At 36.1% G+C, this 22,709-nt stretch overlaps 1 protein-coding gene across 6 annotated transcripts in view; it reads left to right on the forward strand.

The window, feature by feature from the left end:
* MRTFB (myocardin related transcription factor B) overlaps nucleotides 1-22,709 on the forward strand; it is a 105,972-nt gene that overhangs the window by 77,570 nt on the left and 5,693 nt on the right. For 5 of the 6 annotated variants that reach the window (XM_064520361.1, XM_026096380.2, XM_064520362.1 and 2 more), the window contains 8 exons: nucleotides 6,854-6,994; nucleotides 8,354-8,601; nucleotides 10,197-10,350; nucleotides 12,755-13,780; nucleotides 15,216-15,371; nucleotides 18,643-18,801; nucleotides 19,096-19,233; nucleotides 20,965-21,025. In XM_064520361.1, the coding sequence (XP_064376431.1) occupies nucleotides 6,854-6,994; nucleotides 8,354-8,601; nucleotides 10,197-10,350; nucleotides 12,755-13,780; nucleotides 15,216-15,371; nucleotides 18,643-18,801; nucleotides 19,096-19,233; nucleotides 20,965-21,025 (2,083 nt within the window). The remainder of the gene's footprint in view (nucleotides 1-6,853; nucleotides 6,995-8,353; nucleotides 8,602-10,196; nucleotides 10,351-12,754; nucleotides 13,781-15,215; nucleotides 15,372-18,642; nucleotides 18,802-19,095; nucleotides 19,234-20,964; nucleotides 21,026-22,709) is intronic. The other variant, XM_064520363.1, reaches the window with a different exon arrangement.

Here is a 22,709-nt window from a genome sequence, read left to right on the forward strand (position 1 = left end):
GGATTTAGCACTGGTCTCCGCTCATGAACTGCTTGTTAGTAGAAGCTGACAGAGCTAAGTTCCAAATTGTGCTTATATTCTAAGTCTTACTTGCCTAGAAGAATGATTGGTTTGTTTACGTATTGAAATTAAAAATAAAAAATTTGCCTTAGATCAATGCTGAATCAGTGGCTGAATCAATTTTTTTCTTGTTTGTTGATGAGCAGTCATATATCCTAGAAAAAAAGTTGTTTATACTGAATTACTGTTGCTCCCAATAAACCCATTTTCCTGTTGTACCTAAATGAAGGCAGCTGTAATATTACAGAAAAATTGTTTTTGTCTCAGATGGTGTGTTTTACCAGACTATCCATGCTTATGTTTCAATAATTTCTTTAGTGGAAAGATTTTGGTTTTCATCACAGTGTTATATATGCAATGATGTCTAAATGACTGCAGTTTACTAATACTGCAGTTTAGTAATACTGCTTTCAGCTTCATGTAGTTGGTATCAATATACCAAAGAGTGTATAAACGGACACAGAAATTCCAAGAATTTTGTAATTTTTGTTTAATCAGCTAAAATGTTTTACATTTATTTGAGAAGTATTTCTTAAAGTGGAAACTATGATGGAAATTCAGAAACTTTTGAATTTAAACTTATTTCATTTTATGCAGGTCTGTACCTGGTAAAATAAGTTGTTTAGCTTTGTATCATAAATAATAAAATAGCTTATTCTCAAAGAATTTAACAGGGTAGCAAAATTTGACCAATATGTGAATGGTACTGCTATAAATCTGTAATCTTCCTCAAGTTGACCTTGATCAACTATCATCTATATTGCATTTTTTCCAAGGGGCTTCGTAAGAGAATTTCTTAATCTCTTCTTAACTTTACAAAGGAGAGAAGATGCATAATTCTGCACTGTGGATTATTTTCATACTTGTCCTTTTATTTGGGGAAATGCATTTATTTGTGTATTTAAGCTGCCAACAGATTCTTAACAAAGCCAGGGCTCTGCATCGGGAACTGTGCTGCAATTTGAGTAAGAGCTTTATATTACTTTAGTGACATAACTGAGTTTCATGTTCTTACTGTATAAAGTAATGTAAAATTAGTTATGTATGAGAGATTGTCTGTGTACCAAGGATGTTATTGTCTAATTATTTTAATGATCAGGGATCCTTTACAATTCTGTATTTCAGGATCTGGAATTACTCTCATTGATTTTCTTATTGCTACAGTAAGATACAAAAAGCATTGCAAAGTTCATTCTCAAAAACAATACCAGACAAATACTAGTGTACATCTGTTTTATTTCATTGTTCACTGATGTGCAAATTAAGACATGAATTAGGTTTCATGTCGAGAAAATACGGTTTGTGTTGAATGAACTGAAAACAAACCACATGCAATTAGATCCCCAAGTAAAGAGTTAGCTTTCTAATGGAAAGTTAAATAAAGATACTCAAAGCAATGCTGCATGCCAAAAGCTATTGAAGTAGGAAGCATGAGACAGATATATGATTGTAGCAACAAAATAATAGAGCACTTGAGGCTGATCTGAAAAGCACTTCAAATGGAACTTTCAATCTTCTGCTTACGAATTTCCTAATGTATTACAGCCACTTCTGTGTACATATATACAATGCAAAGCTGCTCCTCTGCAGAATAAACAGATGCTTACCTTGTTGTTTCTTTTGAAATAAAGAATAAGAGCACAGTGCGTCTCTACAGGAGATGTGTCTGGGAAATTGCTCTTTCATTCTCTTAATTTCCTCTGACAAACTTTACATTTTATTACAACAGAAAATACAAAGAATGGTTTGAAAACAGTGGAGTGCAGCCAGGGCTCTTTTCAAGGCTTCCTCCTCCACACCTTTCCAGGCCTCAGAGAATGTAGCATAACTTTGAGAACCTTCAGCTCACATTGACTGATGACCTGAAACTTGCTTTCCACCTGATGTGTTTGCATCTGGTAAGGATTAGGTGTTTAACCACACTACTCTAAACATATCAGATTCTAGTGTTCATAATTCTGAAGACATTAAACAGTTATCTCTAAACACAGCTAAAGAATTCTGCTTATTTAGAAAGAATATAATGATTGTTTTCTTACTATATTCACCATAGCTTGTTGACCTGCTATATGCTTGTGTGCAGTTAAAAGAAGAGGTCCAAACATAGTAATATCTGTAACTCAAAATACAGGGTCTGTTCATATGAAGTAATCTTTGCATTACTTTATAAAGTAATCAAATTAAGAAGTTGAGACCTTATAATTTAGGGTTTTTTAAATTAAAATTTAAAAACGTAACAAGTAAATGATATGCATGGCATCTAAACTGACGCTTGAAGTAAAATTGGGAAGTTGTTTTTCATGTAGCCAATCATCCTTTGTATTTTAACATCACCTTTTAAGATCACTTGCATCATTTTAAGATGTAAGGAAAAAGTAGTTTATGGCAGGGAGACTAATACTATGAAGTTCTATCAATATGAATTTAAGAGATTATTTTTAGAAAGATACTAGCTTTTCTATTTTAAAGGGTCATGTTGTGTTGTTTTCATAGCCTATAAATGGTGACTAAATAGTATGTTTGAAGTTCTGTTACTTGTATAGGTGCAAGAAGCATCAGAATGATGAAAGGCAAAAGATTTTGTAATGAGTAAGCTAAAGTAGCAAGCCTTTAAAATGATTTTTGGAGGGAACTTCATGAAAATAAAATTTAAGAACTAGTGAGATTTATGAGATCATTAGAATTCTCCTGTGCTTTACGGTAATACAATAAATGACATTTTGATTCAAAGAACAACTAATTAATTTTTAAATCTGTTACTGCTATAACTGGAATAAGCCTTTGTAACTTGATACCAACAAGAATGGAATATGTTGGAATACAGGATGCAGCGCTCTTTTTAAAAGGGTAAGTCCCTCTAAAGTGCCCTGCCAGTTATTATGCAAGTCCAGCAAGTAACAGTTATATGTAGATATCAGATGCTTTCCAGAGCAAACACTTTGAAAGGTGGTGTAAAAATAGAGGCATTTTTACCTTTAACCTGCCACCAAAAACTGGCACAATATTAGGGACAGGCATGTGTGCAACATTTCAGTGACTAGGCACGGCACACTAAATCTTGCGATTTAGTAATGCAGTACTGGTAGCTTTTTCTCTGGATAGCTGAGCTACATACTCCTTTTTTCCACACAATACTTGAGAGACAGAGATGATTACTTGCTAATATAGAAATTATTTTTACTGTATATGCAACTGGCTGTTTCAGTAACATAATTTTAAAAATAATTTAAAATCGCAGACATCCTGCAGACCTGCATTTAAGAAAGGAGAAAAAAGTCTGATCAAGAAAGCAAGCTGTGTCTTAGGGATAAAGTGAAAATTGCCAGAGCTGGACTTACGTAGATCTCAGAAAAGATTCTTCATGTAAAAAACTCTAAAGGAAAAGAAGCAACAAAGCCCCTATACAGTTCAGATCAGGCTGAGACAAGCTAGGTACAGCTCCCTTTTGGCCGCTGGCTACTGGAGAAGCAGCAAAATGGGTAGTAGAAACACAGACAGAAGTGGAAATTATCATAATTGAAATGTAAGCAATAGTCAGGAGCTTAGTGCATGCAGATTGGCAACTTGATATTTGCCATCCCAGAAATACGAAAGAACCAATACATGAAATTGCAGAATGCATACAAAGTGTTTTAAGTAAACTGGTTTAAATCCTGTCTGGTACCATCCGATGGAAGAATAGTGGAGCACATAATACTAATATTTAAAAACAGGAAAAAATGAATTAGGCACAAGTAAATGTCTGTCCTGATTACAATGCAAGGTTTTAGAACGTATTCTGAAGAAAAACGATATTTAATGATAAGAAGGTAAGGCAAACCTGGAGAAGATGGAGATTAGCAGAGACAGGAGAAAGTACTGACTTGAAAGAAGATTAGTAGTGCTTCACAAGAATTGATTTTGAAACAGTCTTGTTCAATATTACCATTAACAACCTTGACATTACTGTTAGGAATGGGCCAACTAACAAAAGTTGAAAGGCATAGTCAGCACAGAGTTTGGCTTTTAGCGGTTATAGAAATGGAGTGAAATTCAGTAATTTTAAAAAAGAAAAATACACAATACCTCTCCTTTCCATGGGAAAAAAATGTGGAAAGCTGGGAACTTCAATTTAGAGAAAACTGAGGAGGAAGACAGGTTGCAGTAGTCAGTAGTGGAGTGACTGTGAGCTGCTGTGTCCTTCCTTTGCAAAAATACAGTAAATGAAGAAATACAAGTGTATCAGAAAAGGTAATTCCAGTAGAAGGAAGGAAGTGTTAATGCCACTGTACAAGCATTAAGTGAGGCCTCATAAGGACTATTCTATAGGTTTCCAGTTACTCATGTCCAAGAAAGATTAATGAAACTGTAACACGAACAGAAAAAGATCAGAGAATGGAAAATCTCTTTTAGGGGACTGCCTTGCTCTTAAAATGATATCCCTCTCCAGGATGAGAAGCAATGGGCACAAACTGAAACACAGGAAATTCCACTTGAATGCAAGAAAACACTTCTTTATTGTAGGGCAGCTGAACACTGGAACATGTTGCCCAGAGAGTTTGTGGCACCTCTCTCCTTGGAGATAATTCAAACGTGGTCCTGGGCAACCTGCTCTAGGTGACCGTGCTTGAGCAGGGAGCTGGACGAGATGATCCCCAGAGGTCCTTCAAACCTCAAGTATTCTTTGATTCTGCAATGAGAAAATAAAAATTTGTTAGCTAGAGAAACAAGGGCTGAGATGAGATACAGACTCTGTCTATAAACAGATTGGAGGATATTTGCGTACAGGGGGAGAGAGGTTTTAAACTAGAGAACAATTTCAGCACAAAAAATGGCTACAGACAAAGCTGAAAGAAGTTTCCTTATTATGTAGGAAATCTGTGGAGAATTTTTTAGTAGGAGTAGTGCTGCCAGGAAAATAATATTAAAAAAAATCCTAAGCTTATATGGAATTTAGTAAGTATACAGAAGAAATCATACACATGATGTTTGTAACAGCAAGGCAACAAACTCAGTAAAGTCACAGGTCACTGGATTGTACTGACACAGCAACATAATTGTGCTGGAAGTCGGATACAGAAGAAATGCCCCTTCTGGCACGCTCAGAGCTGCAGTTGCCGTAAGAATGCTATAGGAAGCTGTCTCTTCAAAATACGTCTGCTGTGCCGCTGCATGATTGTTCCGAAACAAGTTTATCTTCCACATTTATGTTTGACATTCACGAAAGAGAGACTTTTCTGAGAGTTTTCGTTTGGGTAGTAATACTCTTTGCATGCACAAGATTCTGACTTCACAGACGGAAAAGTGAAGGCCTCCTAGCGCTATAAATAATAAAGCAAATGCCTCTACAGTGTTTTTCTGTAACTTCAGTAGGCTGCATCAGTATACCTATAGCATATTTGGGGTTAAAATTTAAATGCTACATTGTACATTTTGCTTCAAGAAGAATAAGAGCTAATGGTAATAGCCCTGCTAACAGTTGGTAACATGCATTCCATTCTTCCTTTAATTATCTTCTGTCTTTCCTTTCATTTCTAATTATTAAAAATTCTGTTTGAACTGTTTTTCTCTACTTAGTAGCCTATAGAAGTATAGAGATTTGTTCCACTTTAAAGTTCTGTAATTCAATGGTAGTAGAACCCTTAAAGTATGAACGCTAGGTACCACTACTGAGAGAAGAAACTAACTTCGGCATAACCTATTCCTGTAATTCTGACTGGCTAGCTTGAAGAGAAGGTAATTGCTTATTCCTTATGCCGGGGCAAAGGTACTTTGACAGCTGTCAGTTCTAGAAGAATTTTACAATTATAAAGGAAGTTAAGAACTGGAATCAATTAGCTAATCTGATTCTGGACTACCCACCAAAGACAAATGTATGTTAGGAGCAGTTTAGGTAAAACATTCCTGCCTTGAATGGATGAAGTTATTTCTGAAGCTCTTTTTTATGATTTTGTAAGGAAAACAACATAGAAATATTTACCAGAAGAAGATGTCCTCATGATATTTCTCTCTCTCTATTTTTAATGTATGTTAAAAGGACAGAAGACAAATATTTCTGCAATTTAAAATAGAGAGTAAAGATTATGAAAACAAAGCCCTTCCTGAGAGCTTTTTTTTTTGCATGTTGTTATACATCCTTTTTGGTTAGTATTCTTTTTCCCTGCAAAAAATAACAACAATAATAATTAAGAAAAATCTTAATGTTGGAAAAGATATTTATTATGATATACTACAAAAATTAATGAAAACAGTGTACTTTTAATAGTCCGAAGAAAAAATAACTGAATTTTACAAAATTTTTGAATGCTAACTTATAGAGGACATTTTTGAAGGCTAATTTATACTGAGTGACACATATTTATAAAAGGCAGGAATATAATGGAAAGAACAAGAGGAAAAGTAAAGAATAAAAATACAGGCTTTATATAGGAAAAATATCTAACATAGCTGCCTGAGGACCTGATTTAGATTAAAATCAGTTAGTTTTGCTTCGGTGAGATTAGAAGTAAAAACAGATTTTGGATACACTCCATGCAGCAATTAAATGGAAATTTAGAAATAAAGGTATGAAACAAGTATATCTTATTTGGTATATCTGAAGTGTGCCAGCATGTGCATTTGTAGCATACTTTTTTACACATACATGAAAGCCCTATTTTGGCCCTTCGTTCTAAAATGTGTGTGTGTGTGTATTTTTTTTGTGAATGTGAAATGACTGTAGGTTGTTTTATTTTTTTCACATGTTTTTGTGAACACTCAGATGCTGGATGTTCTTAATATTTCTCTTTTTTCCTTATATTTTTTTTAATACTAGTATCCACCTTTAACTTCTCCAGTTCCTGAATTCCTTAAAACTCCCCCTACAATCGAGCAGCACGTCACACGTTCTACTACTGGAACCACCCTAACCACAAATACTGTATCTGCAGCAAAGCCTGGGCCAACATTAGTAAAGGTAGGCTGTAATAATGGCATCTCAAGACCGTGTTCTGAGTCTGTTTTCTTCAGTGCTTTATTTAATGAAAAGACTCATGAACAGCATTACAGTGTTTATAACCAAGTAACTACTTTTATAGCGTTCATATGAACATACTGGGTCGGTGACTGAAAGCTCCAGCATGCTCTCTAAGATCAGCATTAATATTTTATAAGAACCAACTCATTATTTCAGGAGCTCCATATAGTATATTTGACATCTTTTCAAAGTGAATTATGCATTACATTACTATTGAAGTTTTTTAAAAATGCACAGAGGAATAAGGACTGCACATATTTGTAGTACTGAGTTTGTATTTTCTATTGATGAAACTCAGCTTTTCTAATCTATTTCTGTATAGGGAATAATTTAATAGGAGCAGAGGTAATTGTATTCATAATCCACCTATAACCAGGCTGTTAAACAGTACTGCTTCTCTTTCACAGCTGTTTTCCTAGCTCATTTATTGCATAAGCAGAAAACATGCATCTCTTCTACTTTGTGTGAGAGAAGTTAAGATACTGGCTCCTTGTATTTGAAGATCAAAAAAGCCTACTCATAGTTCTCTCTTCTGTACTGACCTAGTCAGCACAGATGACCTGTAATAATAGTCTGTTTCTGATACAGATTTGTCTATACCCACTGAAATCCATGGAATTGTACCAGCTGACTTGAAATGCAGGACCTTAACAGCAAATTCAGATATCCCCCAAAACAGGCTGTGTAATAAATGCATGTGTATCAACACACGATTGATACCTTTGATACCTTCTATGTGACTACACAACTGCCTTCGACTTTTCACTCAAAATAACTTCAAAGAAGAGAATTTGATCGTATGTATTGATAAAGATGGTGCTGAGAGTTTGATAAGAGTACTTCTGTAATTTACAGGACTAGACATGATCATCAAGTACCTCTGGCCAGCAAATGTTTACAGACAGAGTTTAAAGTGTTAGCTTTTACTTGTACAAAGTGCTAAATGGCTTTGAACTTGCTTGTTAAGGAAGAATGTCTCTTTGCAGTGACAGGTGGTGACCTGCAGAATCCCTTCGCTTCATCTTTGCCATCTATTAACAAAATATTCACAACTGTGATTTCTGATTACCCTTTCTTGTGCAGTCTAAAATAGCTGGGGTATGTTAACTTTCCAAGGATTTTGCAGGCCATTTTTTTGAGCAGTGTTGCAGGGACAGTTATATTCAGCAACATTATATTTTGCCATCTTCTCTTCACAATAAATGTGTTCCTGTACATTTCGTCTTTGTATCCTGTATAACTGCATGTAAATGAGATGTCTGTTACAGTTTTTTTTCAATCTTTTCCATCCATAAATAGCAAAGCCACCCAAAGAATCCAAATGATAAACATCGGAGCAAGAAATGCAAAGAACCTAAGCCAAGGGTGAAAAAATTGAAGTATCATCAATATATTCCACCTGATCAGAAAGGTGAGAAGAATGAACCGCAGATGGACTCCAACTATGCTCGTTTGCTACAGCAACAGCAACTGTTTTTGCAGCTGCAGATCCTGAGCCAACAGCAACAACACTACAACTACCAGACAATTCTACCTGCACCGCTGAAGTATGTAAGGCTTTGTTAGTGTTTTCTTGGAAAGTGTCCTTTAAAGAAAAACATACATTAGTTATAGGCTTTGTGTTTTAGAAATACATGTTTTTCACATGTTATGAGAGAGAGAATCCATGCACATTTAAATGGCAATGTGCATCACTGTGGTATTATTTACATCATTTAACAACAGAAGCAATGAGGTTCTGCTCTTGTTAAAAGACTCCTAAAACCTGATAAGCCTGTAACTGGACCTAGTTATTTTTAGTTTGACGTGGCAGTGGAACCTCCTACCTGCCAGATGCATTTTTTCCAACTAGAAGCTTATTTGAAACAAGGATTCACGCAAGAGCAATAAAGTTTTGACACTTTTTTCACATAAATATGATATAGCTAGGCAGGGAAGAGGAGGAACATAAAGACGCTCACTTTTACAAAAAGACATAGTGTTTTGGTGTTTTCATTTTCTTTTTATATTAGTTCCACAGACTGTATTTTTGCGGTTTCCAAATGAGAAGAAACAGTCATTTTAAATTAGGTAAAATTTGTATATTGTTTATACTCTCTTATCTCTCTAACATAGGAGCACCTTATCAGTATTGATCTTTTGTGCTTTTAAGTGAGAAGTGTACTTTCTGATTTATAAATAGAAGCAGTCAGAGAAGTAAATCTTTCAAGAGCTACCAGCAACCTATAGCAGAATGAGAAGCTGACACTGTCTCCAGAGTTTCATTCTCACCATCTAAAACCATTCTTTTTTTCCTAGAAGTACTCAGTATAGCATGCTATAGTCACACAATCCTAAATTCAACTGGTTTTTAACTGGATTTTTAAAATGAGCTTTCTAAACTGAGTTATTTATCCTCAGCAAGTGATTCTGGAAAAGTATAAGATACCATCTGTGGTTATATTTATAATTACCATGTATCCTAACATTTGGACTGGAGATGCTTCTGCCTGCTTACCCACGCTTCTTATGTTCCATTTACTGACATTTCAGAAATGTTTCTGCCTAAATCAAGCGAACAAAGAAGAAAGCTGGTTTACAGTAGCTAGTGTATATGGTGGCTTTTTTTTTTTTAATCTTTGTGATTATTTTGAGATCCTTACATGAGATTCTTATTATAAGAATACAAATCATTTTAAAAATGTCATGTTCAGAGTAAACTGTCTTCAGATTGGTCCTTATTCTATATTAAGTAAATTGACTAGCACATTGGACATATATCTAGGGTGGATGCACAGAGCTCAATGTTGTTTTTTTTTTAACTGAAGGGAAACAAAAAGGTAACTAGCAGCTCTAGTTGATGAATTTGTATAAACTGATCCCACTGTCCTCTCTTGAAGGATACCATGACAATAGTAAAGGTATGAAGCATAAATTTGTACTTAAGAGTAAATAAAATATCAACATAGCATTCTGCATATATTTTCTTCTCTATCCTCTTATACTGAAAATATTTAATGCTACTGTTTTATGTTAAATATGTATTTGCAAAAAAAAAGGTCATTAATTTGTGATAGACACTAGATTCAGAATCACAGCTACTTGAATGAAAACATAATATATTTAGCACAGACATTTTTATCTTTTTTTTAATCACTCAAAGGCCACTGAATGACAAACAGAGTAACAATGGGAATACGCCACTGAATACTTTGAACAACAGTACACCAACATCAGTTGCCAGCTCACCAAGACAGAACAGTAATACTCCTAGCAGGAAACCGGGACCACTACCTTCGAGCTTGGATGACTTGAAGGTAAAAATCAGAAGGATTTGCCCATTCCTAAACATCAGTTAAGATCTTAACTTCCAAACTGTTACTGTCAAGAGTAAGCCTGGATGTTATTTTTCAGTGAAAAGTGTACTTTTAGCTATTTAGAATAAGGTTAAATTTTTATACACAACTCCTCTGGACTTACGTATTTGTTTTGATTTAGCCTCCTTACATATACATGTTCTAACAATCACTTTTCTTTCCCAGAGAATTAGAAGAGGAAGAATAATTTTGAGTACATTGTACAAGTAAACAGTTTGACACCTTCGGTACACTGTTAGCTGAAATATTTGTATATTCATTTTATTAATTACTTATGATCCATTTATGGTGTCTGTTAGTGGTGGGGGGTTTTTTGTTGTTTTGTTATTGTTATTGTTTTTAAGATGTATAACCAATAAGTAAGTTGCATGGTATTATTTTATTTAAGGATGACAGGATTAAGCACGTGAATAGAAAACAGAGATCAAATAGAGATCTTCATATTTATCAGAGTTCAACACATTATTTGAAAATCAACACTGAATTTTATAAAAGTTTCTTAAAGTATCAATAACTGTGTAAACTCTGTTTAAGCTTTAATATGAAAGTATTACATATGATCCTTTCTTCCTTCGGAAAAAAATTATAAGGCACTAGTACTGTCAGAGGCCTACTGAAAATGAACCTGAAGCAGCTTATGGGGTTTAGATTCAGATATTTTCTACAGCAACTACAGACATGTGCTAAACTTGAATGGAGGAGTAGAGACATCTAGTGGACAGTTTATTCATTTCTCCCTTCCTTTATCAAGGGTGGTTGGGTTTGGGGATTTTGGTTAGTTGGCTGGTTGGTTTTTTGTTTTTTTAATATAAACGTGGAAGGAATAAAAGAAGAGTTTTCTGAAGATCAGATTCTAAAGACAGTAATGTGCTGTAGTCAGTTAAAGCTGATTTTTTCATATGGAACAAGTATGTAAGATGCAATTTAACTTCAGTGTTTGAAAAACTTAAATATCTGAATTTGTGATTTACAGCGGTGAAGGAGGTTTGCTTATCCATTTCTGCATAATTTACTAGTATTCTTGCTAATGTGGTAACAGTAACATAAGCAATACTTGGAGACCAGTTGGTGGTGTTTTTAACACCAACTCATCTAAATCAGTTCCAATAAGAATTCATAAATTGATTGTTGAAAAATGGAAAAGTTGAGAGTTGCACGCTTGTGCAGTTCTTTTGAGGACCCCACGCTGGGAGAGAGCAGTCAACATGCTGGACGGCAGGGTTGCTAATCAGAGGGACCTCAGCAGAATGAGAAAAAATGGACCAGCAGGAACCTAAAGAGGAATATGGGAATTTGTTCCAAATTAGATGCATATTCTGGTTAAACTATAGGACTCAAATTACCAGCATCCCCAGCAAACAGGAAGCTAATTACTTGGAAGTTATGGTTGGTAGAATCTATAGATAATCACTGAAAGGTGGATAACTATTTAACGTGAAATTGCTAGGGGTCTTCGAGATGTGTTAACCACATGGATTTCCATGGCTTTTCCTCATTTCCTAATCAGGAAGGTCTATACTTCAGAATTCTAGATTGGCAAAGGTACTGAGGTCGCTCTATTTTTTATTCTTTTAGACAAAGAGGTGGTTCTGCCATAAATGTGGTTTCAACACCCTCCAGTTAGAGAGGGTGTATCATACCATAGGTGGAAGCTGTTCATTGTGACTGTTCTTTTTTTAATTGATATTTTGAAGCATAGAATTAATTTACACTCAGCACACTTTCACTTTGTCTGTAAGATCATTGGAAAATCAAGAAAGTGTTTCTTTCAGAAATTAGACTAATTTTGACTACTTATGCTTTCGACGTTTGTGAAAGTAACCCAGATGACACACAGCTTTCACTACTGAATCCCTAATTAGAGTCACGGCATTTTATATTTGACAGGTCTATTGAATCATTCAACTGACCTGATAAATTTCTGGTAAAACAGATCTATGCATCTTGGTAGCAAAACAAGATGGTTCAGCGTGCTAAATTGCATGTATTTGGTGCTTTTATCTCACTGCTGCTATCTTCTACAGGGTTGTTTCAGAAGTTTTCAGTCCAGAATTGGAGAAATACTTTCATTTTGCCTTTTTGAATATTTATGAGTATTCAGCATAAAACCACTACTGTTATTGTGCAACCACTGACCAGTGCTAAGTTTTTAGCTATTCACCCAGTGAAAGTAAGCAGCGGGTCATGGAAATGTGCTCACAGATCTTGCTTGTACTCAGAACCCAGAGGTGTAATGTCTGTGAATATGATGAAAAATAATCTTTCTTACTAAAATGTCATGAAGTAGTATGTGTTAAAATAAGTTTTAATTTTCTGTTTACTATCATGCTTTATTTTATCTCAGGTAGCGGAGCTTAAAATGGAGTTGAAATTAAGGGGATTACCAGTGTCTGGAACAAAAACCGATCTTATTGAGCGTCTGAAACCCTATCAAGATCTTAATAACAATGGGGTCACTACTAGTAGCTCTGTTACAGTGACCACTTCTGCTGGGGCCACATGTAACACTGGGGAAGTGACTGTGGCTTTTCCTGTTACAACACTAAATAAAACAGTGGTTAATACTATGTCCAGCCTTCCTCCAGAAAAAACATCCACTGGACCTGGCAGCAAAGCAGTAAATGCTGAAAACGTTAGCTCCCCTTTGCCTATATCGCCTGCTCCTTCAGAACAATCTAGTCTAAGCACAGATGACACTAGCATGGCAGACACTTTCACAGAAATGATGACCATGATGTCACCATCCCAGTTCTTAAGTACTTCACCACTAAGAGTGAATATGAGTGATGATAACCAGAATCGTAGCAGTGGAAGCATCTCAAGCATGGAGTTTGATGTAGCAGAAAAGGACCGCAAGCTTCAAGAAAAAGAAAAGCAGATTGAAGAGCTCAAAAGAAAACTGGAACAAGAGCAAAAACTTGTGGAAGTATTGAAAATGCAACTTGAGGTTGAAAAACGGGGACAACAGCAACTGTCTCAAACTTCTAGTAACTCAGCTGCTTTGGATCAGAAGCAATTCAGTGCTGCTATCAAAGATGAGAAAGCTCTTACTGACTGCTCTAGTACAAGTCAATCTGTATCCGTAGCTAGTCATTCTTTAGGACAATCAATATATACTAGTGGCCAGAATCCAGTTGCCAAAAAGGCAGTTATTATCAAGCAGGAGATACCTGTGGCCAAAGCTGAAACTCAGAATGCCATTTCTCAATTTTATGTTAATCCACAGAGGCAGCCACAAACTGCCATTGTTGCCCAGCCTCAAGCTTTACTAACAACCCAGGGAGCAGCACAGCTGCTCCTTCCACTATCTATCCAGGGACCGAATTCTACCACTTCAGTGCAGCTACCAGTTGGAAATATAAAGTTGCAGGTACGGGCTTTTTTATTTTCATCATGTAACAATATGGCAATATTTGTTTAATTGAATATAGAGAGAAATGTGCTGCTTAAAAAATTAACTGTTAAAAATCATCCTTGCTTCTGCTTTAGGCAAAAGAATTGAAATTCTTAAAGGCCAGCTGCTTTACTATCTCTTCTGGTATTTGCTTTCTTTGCAGTCTTGCAAAGACTTATGACCTCACAAATACTCTTTGCTGAAAAATAGTCATCTTACCATGTACTGCCTCTATACACAATTGGTTTTGATTCATTCCACCATTCTCTTAACTCCAAATCGTAATGCAGCTACAAACACTGTACTTTATTTTGAAGTACATACTTTTCAAAGTGTGTGTTGGAACCTCCTTGTGTGGTGATGGCTCACTGCATTCAAAAATGTGAAGTCTAGGTTGTAGAACTCCAGTGGAGTTATAAAAAGAAACTATGGTTAAATAAATATTATTTCTAGGCTGATTATTAGGTAGTATCACTGTGAATAAACATAGTATAACCCAGGACAGAATACAAATGTAAAGCTGTAAAAGGAATTTTGCGGAGCTGAAACAGTCTAACCCCTTGCTAGGGGTAATTCCCTAAAGTAGGATTTATACTACCCAGTGGCAGTGCTGTTGCCTAGCTGGTTGAAATCCCCCTGCCACTCTCAGGGCTACTGTGCTAGCAAAGCATGCTTTCAGCTTTAATGGGTACTTGCTGTTGTGGCACATTGTGGGTACGGGTTTGGAGCTAGTGTGTGCACTGTCACAGTTAGCTTGGGTGGTTTATGAGGGCTGTAAAGTTCTAGTGGGGGTGGGCCCATGGTCCCCAGTATGGGAGCCGCCCTGATAACTACCCATCCAAACAGGTGCTTGTCTAACTTGTTCTAAAATCTTGCTAGAATTCTGTAACAACCATAAACATCTTACTCTGGTATTTCACTTTGCTGATACTGCAGAAAGTTTGTCTAACTTCCAACCCAAACCATCTTTCCTGAGGTTAGATAGACTTCTTTCCTTCCAGCAGCCATTAAAAACTACAGACTATTATCATCCTAAAACATCATTTTTTACATGCCAGAAAGCATACCGTATTGCATCATACATTTTCTCTTTTAGGTTAATCAAACCCAGTTCTTTCAGTCCTTTCTTACTGATTATGCTCTATCTCTTTTCACTGTTCTCGACTGGACTCTCTCTAGTTTGTCTTCATCTTTCTTAAGCTCTGCTGCCAGTATAAACACCACCTTTCAGCTGGGAATTCTCCAGTACCAAGTGGAGTTAAAAATATTCTCGTTTCCTGTACACAGTTCATCCTAATACCTCCCAGAATATATGCTATTGCTATTCTGCATAATCTATACAGTAGATTTTTATACTATTTAATTTACTGTGAGATACAAATAACGCAAGTATTTTATCTTCATCCTTTAGGCTCAATCACAAGCTGGAATACAGACCCCATCACAAATACCTGCTCCTATTCCCTCTTCTGGCCTGGTCCAGACAGCACCTCAGATGCATACTCCGCAGTCAAAACAAAATACCATCACGCAGCATGCACTTGGTCAGGCTCAACAAATCAGAAAGGTTTGTGAATAGCAGTAAGATTAATACTGCTTTATAGTCTAATTCTAGGAAGTGCTTTTAGAATCTTTTCTGTGTCATGTCATATACAAATGATCAAGTCACTTAGCATCTCTGTACCACGTTTTTCTGTGTGATAAAATGGACTGGTAACACCTTCTCTTTGCAGAACTGTAGTCCGAGTTTCTTTCAGTTTTCCTACTTTCCCTGTTGATCTGATCCTTGCTTATGAAGAAAGCTGTGCATTCAATCTGGGACTCAGATACTGAGGACAGCAGTTTCAGTGAGTCAAAATCCTGTCATACCTAGGATGCCTGTCTTCCTGAGGAGTGCAGGGAATGATTCAGAGATAAATCTTCCTCTTCCTTTCTACCATAAATGATCAGCTCTGAAATTTCCTAGCCCAAAACAGATATTCATCAGCACTGGATGTGCATCTGGGAGTGCTGACCCAGTCATGTTCATATGATGACTGATATCAACACATCAGCACCAGTCATCATAGAGAAAAGGGCTTTCTCCTTCCTTCAGCCTCATCTAGGCTGACCGCTATTATTAGGAACTTGGAGATCATCTTACGACCTTTATTGCTTCCTTATGAGTGCTAATGGACTCCTATCACTTAGGAGAGCAAGGTTTTTCAGCCTCGAGGAAGGGGTAATTCAGGAACTGAAATCTCAAGATGAAGAGGGTAATTCTGACAGCATGTTATGTTACTGCTACAAAATACCTTAACCTTCAGTTTCAGTTACAGTTTACAAAATTGCACCATCAAGCCCATGTTTTGATATGAATTGGGGCTTCTACCCCATACCCTGTCTTCTGTTCTGTTTCTGCCAAGGCTCTTGTTCCAGGTAATCATATTTCCTCTAGGATAAATTTGTATGCCCCACCATTCTTTAGACAGCTGCTAATAAAGGGGAACAAAATTAAATAAGCATCCTCACTCTGTTTAATTTCTTGGGCATTTAGGTCATCCTACAAAAATCTAACTGGCATATATCCAAAAGCAGAGTTCACTCAGGCTGTCTTGGACTTGATGAGGGGCTAATCTTACCTTGTTAACTTGAAAAGTCCCATTTAGAAATTGTCCAGTCATCCTGAGTATATACTCCTAACAGAGACTTACAGTTTGCTTCCTTTGCTGTCGAGAACTTCTTTGAAATGACTGCCGAAGTTAACCAAGGACTGTAATCTCTAGTCTTCCTCCTTATTCAGATCAGTTGTCATGGAGACCATGTGTAGTTCCTGCAGACTTCGGTCTGCATCTGGCTCTCCTGGAACTTGGAGATGAGTAGCCTGCCTTTCCTGGCTGTTCTTCTCACACATACAGTGCCATCTTTTACATATGAAACCAGACAGTGTGCCTGCATAACTTTTACATTAGAATGTAAAATCCTGATGTAATACAGTAGATCAGTAAAGTCATAATGCATTCAACATTAGATCTGCCTGCCTGCTCTTTGTTTTCATGAGTCGTGGATAGTTCAAGAGGTAGGCAGAGCTGTGAGTGAATGAGTCTTGCCCTTTCCTAACATACTCCTCACCCTTGTCAGGGAAAATGCTGTCTTCTTTCCATGATTCCACTCCACTCAACAAGACTAGAAGATACAGCTGTATCTGTCTGGACTTGCCAGGCCAAGGCAGTCCTAGTACTGGGACTTGTTTGTCAGTGAGGAGGCCAAAGCCCTGCCCCACAAGAGAGCCAGGATACTGAAACCTGTTCAATGGCAGTGAGAAATGTCCTCATTAATAGCAAGGAGTTAAGTAGATTGACCTGTTTATTTAGTGAATCGTTTTTGTCTGGGCTTGTCTCAGGCTCATTGTTTCCATCCTAGAGAACCTGTTACTTCTCCTTTAAGGAGACGACATTGTTAGTGGCTCAGTAAAGATGCACTTAAAGGTATCAGTGTCCATGACCCTCTAGATTAGGATTTCCACAGCGTTACCAACAGTGCTGAAATCTACTAATGTCTTAACTAAGGTCTTTCTCTTGTTTAAGGACCCTAACCACCAGTAAGCCAAGAATGTAGTCTTCACAGGAGTCAGTCATTTGAACCCATTCCTACTTGTTAATTTAACACCTTTTAGTGGTCTGCCTTTGTGATTGTGATGACTTCCACAAGTAGTGGTCTTTTCCAGGACAAGTTTCACTTGAACCAGTCTGGACTTTCTTCCTCAGGTGGCTCAGATTTTTATGCAAACTAGATGGTGATTCTGTTTTGTTTTCCCCTACACGCTTCAGAGAACTTTTCTCCTACATGGTTTCTTCACAGCCCAACTACCAAGTGGGCCTTGTTCTTATTCATTCCGTAACAGTAAGACATCTCCACAGCCATTCAGCTCAGCAGTTGAGAGCTACAAAGTACAACAGTTTTCACACAGGTGATCCAAGTGGCTAACAAACTGTATTAAGCCCTCTCACAGTAGACTTAATATTGTAGTCAGACTGAACTCCACAAAGCTTATCCTAGCTTTATCTCCATCCTTGCTCTAGCACTTGTCACATCTTTGTCAGAAACTGTGCAATCATAAAGGTATTTGGGAGTGATGTAACTGAATTACAAAGAGCAGTCTTAGGCTCTCTGATTGCCTCTTACATTCTTCCTCTCCCTTTAACTTAAAAATATGAAAAGTAGGATACTGCTTGGAATCACAGGTAATGTGCATGTGGACTGTCACTTGAAGAAATAAAAAGCTTATATACCACTAATCAAACTGTACGGTAGATAAATAAGTTCATCTGTTGTATTTTCTTTGACTCTCCCTCAGTACTTGTGGCTCTCCAGAGTTGAAAGAAATTAGGATTAGATAACATAGGACAAGTATGAATGTATGTGCAGTCTGCCACAGTCTCTAGTTTGTATCAGGCCAGAAATCAGTCCATTTCATTCATTATCCACTAGGTGGGGAAATTATGCATATAGTATTAGTGTTATGTACTCTTCTGAATGTATTTCAGAAAAATTGTATTACATTCTCTCATGATTCCTGGAAAATTGCAGGAAAATATTTTAACTTATCACTGATGAGTGAAAGCATGTCACAGCACAGAGCTCCTTTCAAACAGTGGTAGTTCTAGAATTCAAATTAATCCACTGGTGGGAAAAAATAGGACACTATTTCTTTAAAGGTATTTAAGCAAACAGGTGTGGTTTGTTTTGTTTTTTAGCAGAATTAGTCTTAAACTTCATTAATGTAATTTACCCATTTATTAAAAATATTAAGACTAGATAAAAATGTAAAGACTAATATTAATATTAATCTTTTACAGGTTTTTCCACCTACGACATCAAATACAGTATTTCCCTATCAGACTCCACCAGTTACAACACCTTCACAATCTTTTATTAATAAAACATCAAGCTCTAACATTCACACTGGTAGTAACCAGGCTCCATCTGTGCAGAATGGACCTGCTACTCCTAGTAAGGTAGGATTAGCCCAACAGTGTTCCATAAAGTTCAGTTTTTGTATTATTCTTCTTAAATAGTGTTACTACACGCATACTGCAGTTCACTCAAGGGGGAAGAATGTTTTGTAGATTTTAATAATGCATGTATGTATGCATGTGTGAGAAAGGGAAGAAACTATTATTTTATCCCTCTGATTATTTATACTGTTGTTATTTGTAAATAGGCAGATTGGTATGACAAAGCAGGACAACCTGTAGAACTCAATAGATCTGAATTTCACTATTTGGTTGTTATTTTGTTATTTAACACAGCCTGGCTCTCCATCTCAAGCCCAGCCTTATATTGTTCAACAGTCCCTCTTCAACAACGCATCTTCCAAGACAAAAGATCCCCCCCGTTATGAAGAGGCCATAAAACAGACCCGCAATATTCAAACATCTCACCGTGAGGTAGTTACTTTCTCTTGTTCAGCCTATTAAGAACAATTTTATTTTTCTTTAGAATTACCAAAGTTATTGTTTAATGTAGTTTCTTGTTTGGTGTCAAGGTTTTCTTACTTGTTCTGTTAATGTTTTCATAACTGCATTTAACTACAAGACTCCTATTTCATGATTCTGTTGATTTAAAATATACTGAAATACATGGAAATATATCTTACATTATCCAGTTGGTGGTATATAATATTGAGATAATCATGATATTGCTACTTAACAATAACTGTCTTTCAACTGACTTATCTTTAAGGCTGTATGATACTTAAATTTCAGAGCTGCAGAGAGAAATATGTTGAAGTTGTTCAGGTTTTATGTATCATTGCACAAGGCTACATACTGAAATTTGAGGAAAATATTTTTGTGTGTTTATACACGCTTCTACAAATGCGTATATTTGTGCACACACACACTCTTCAAAAAAGTCTGTATTTACTGGCTTTGATGAATAATACCAGGGACTGCTTTGTCAGTTCGCCATGACATCATTCATGCTTGGAGAGAGAAGAAAGTTGCAAAGCTAATGAGTATTCCTCGCATCATGCATTTCAGACCTATCTCAAAAAAAAAAAAAAAAAGTCTTGGATTGATTTAGTATTGGGTGCTCTGTTTATGGTGGCAGACACTCGGGCAGAGTCAGTGGTATCTAATGCCATTTCAGATATCTTGGCATGTGAGACATCCTTACAGTTGAAGCACATAAAGCACAAGACACACAGAAAACCCATGCCTTTTGGAGTAGCAGGTGTGGTAGTCTTAAGTGCTTGTGTTCAGGCAGCTGAGTCCCAGCCTCACCATTCAAAAAAACTTTTAAGTATAGATAGTATAAATACAGAAACACAATTTTAAAATAATTCGGCCTTGTCTTCCTCTGTCTTCTCAGCATTTTTGACTTTTGCGTCTCATCTCAATAGTTGAGATATATCAAATAGATGTACAACTAATTATTAAAGAAAAATGAAATGCTACTAAGCATATCAGGCCAGAGTCACTAGGTTGTGATTTTGTTTTTCTTTCTGTGGTCCTTAAAGCCAGACCTCAGACAAGTTTCGGTCTACTCAAGGTCCATAAAGTCAATGTAATAATTGAAAAAGGGCTGAACAGGACTTCTCAACTGAATCTGTCACTACCAGCCAGCAGAGCGTCTCCTCAGTGGCCTCTTTATAGGAACCTGATCTCCTGATGACAAATCGCTTTCAACCTCTAGAGTCTAATCAATGTTTTAAAACAGTTTTAATCTTGAGACCATCAAAAAGGTCTGTATAACTTTCCTAGATTTTTTTTGAAAGAATGGGTTTATAAGGTTTTTTTTTTATCTTTTGCTTAAGGCTCAAGTACTCAGGCAATGGATGTCTAAAACATACAGATAAACAAAGAGATAACGAACACTATTTTTCCCCCTCCCCCTTAAAGAAGAAAAGAACATGAATCTACAAATTGTAAAAAAAACAACTTGCAAAATGCATCTTACATGCTTGCAGGATGTCTCTGAGAGAAAGCAGTTCAGGGTTAACCTCTCCAGACTCTTCTCTATTTTCTAGATTGACAACTTCATATGAAAAAAACTTTAGTTTTGGTTTTAAGTTAGTATTTATGTACTATTGCAAGAAGTTAGGATTAATAAGCTTAGAAAAAATATTACATGAAAAAGAATAACCAGCTCTCCCCCACTTTTCTCATATGCTACAGATTTCTAGTGCGCACAGTCAGCAAATGGATGACCTTTTTGATATTCTCATCAAGAGTGGAGGTAAGCCAGTTGAAGTCCATGTGATGTAGAGATCTAAAACTTGATAATAAGAACTTCGTACAGTAATCAAAAGAATGAAGGGAAAGAATTCTTCCAGGGAGAGAATGTAGCAGGTATCCAGTTTGGACGACAGTAGTATTTCTGAAAGTTTGTTAATTAGGTACTGAAAAAAACATATGCCAACACATATACCAAAAGAAATACAATCACCCTGCTTTGGAACTCCTGTGCTTGTAACCTAGCCTGGGCAGACTTTTGCAGTAATTCACACAGCATATTATTAAAATAGCACTTCAGTTTAGCACAGGCCTATTTGTTCAACATATAAATATAACTATGTATTATCAGCTGTAAATATCAATTACTGGAAAAAGTTTGTATGAACTAATGAAATACAAATTTCTATGTCAGGTAAAATAAGGGAGCTATGAGAAAGGAACATAACTAAGTACATAAAGCAATTGAAAAAGTAGCTTTCCAATACAAGTAGGAGGCTTTCAGGCATAATGAAAAGTTTTGTAGAAGCCATTACAACATTCGGAAAAGTTATAATGCCAAGCAATACAATTAACAAAATGTTTGGTACTGCTGTCATATGAAGACCTTGACAGCAACGAATGCCAAGTTATAAGTGACTGACTGTAGGCTATTAGAAGATTTCAGCCATATCCTAAATATCAGAGTATCTTCTCCTTTTTAACGCAAATTGCCAAGTTAACTGAAGAAAATGGCATACACAGTTACAGACTGACCAAGATAAGTGACAGGTGCAGTGAACAACTCATACTAAATTCACAAATGTTTTTAGTTGGTCACTACTGAGACACTGCATAGATAAGTTGAAGTACTACCTGTGAAACAGGATGTACAAAACATTAGTGTGCTTATTTAAAAAATCTGCTTCAAATGTTACATTATTAAACTTATTTGATCTTAAAGGTAACAGCTGTTCCATATTTGCCAAGTTGCCACAAAATGCAAAAACTTTTTTTCCATCATCTTTATTAAAAAGGAAATAAAATATTCAGAGCTCTTGCACTTACCTAAGCAAGTTCTACACTAAAAAAATTTTAGGTTATTAATGTACATTAGGAAAAGTGAGTCATTTCTTGTTCTAATGCTTTGTTTTTATTAGGCAACAATTTTAATAGATGCTGTTACAGAAAATTTTAAAATGTATTATTTTGCTTGAAAAACTGCTGTAGAAGTATATTTCTGCCAGCAGAAACGTCATCTGTGCTGGCAGATTTATTCGCATCTTCTTGTCTGTCTGTCAGAATGTTCTAGACCTCATCAAACTTTTGGACTTTATTTACATATAAGAATTAACTGGATCTTACCTTGCTTTATTTATATTTTTTTTTTTCTGTTACTACCATTAGCTTACATGGAACTTCTTGACTTAAAGAGTAGTTTTAGACTCTAGAATCAGTAATAAAAGCATACTAATTACATTAATTACCTCTTAGACTTTAATTTATGAAGTTGGACACAGTACTAAACAGGCAGTGGAACTGAAAATTGGTTCAGGTACTCTTTCCTGAAATGGGTAAGTGTGTTGGTTCAGAAATTCAGAAACTATAACATAAAGGAGGTAGGGTTAACATCTAGAAAAAGGTTCCTTTTTCATTGATACAAATACTCCAATTGGCTAGAGTATTACTAAAAACAGAACTGTGGAACT

The sequence above is a fragment of the Dromaius novaehollandiae genome, chromosome 14 (assembly GCF_036370855.1).
Source record: "Dromaius novaehollandiae isolate bDroNov1 chromosome 14, bDroNov1.hap1, whole genome shotgun sequence".
Lineage (NCBI taxonomy): Eukaryota > Metazoa > Chordata > Aves > Casuariiformes > Dromaiidae > Dromaius > Dromaius novaehollandiae.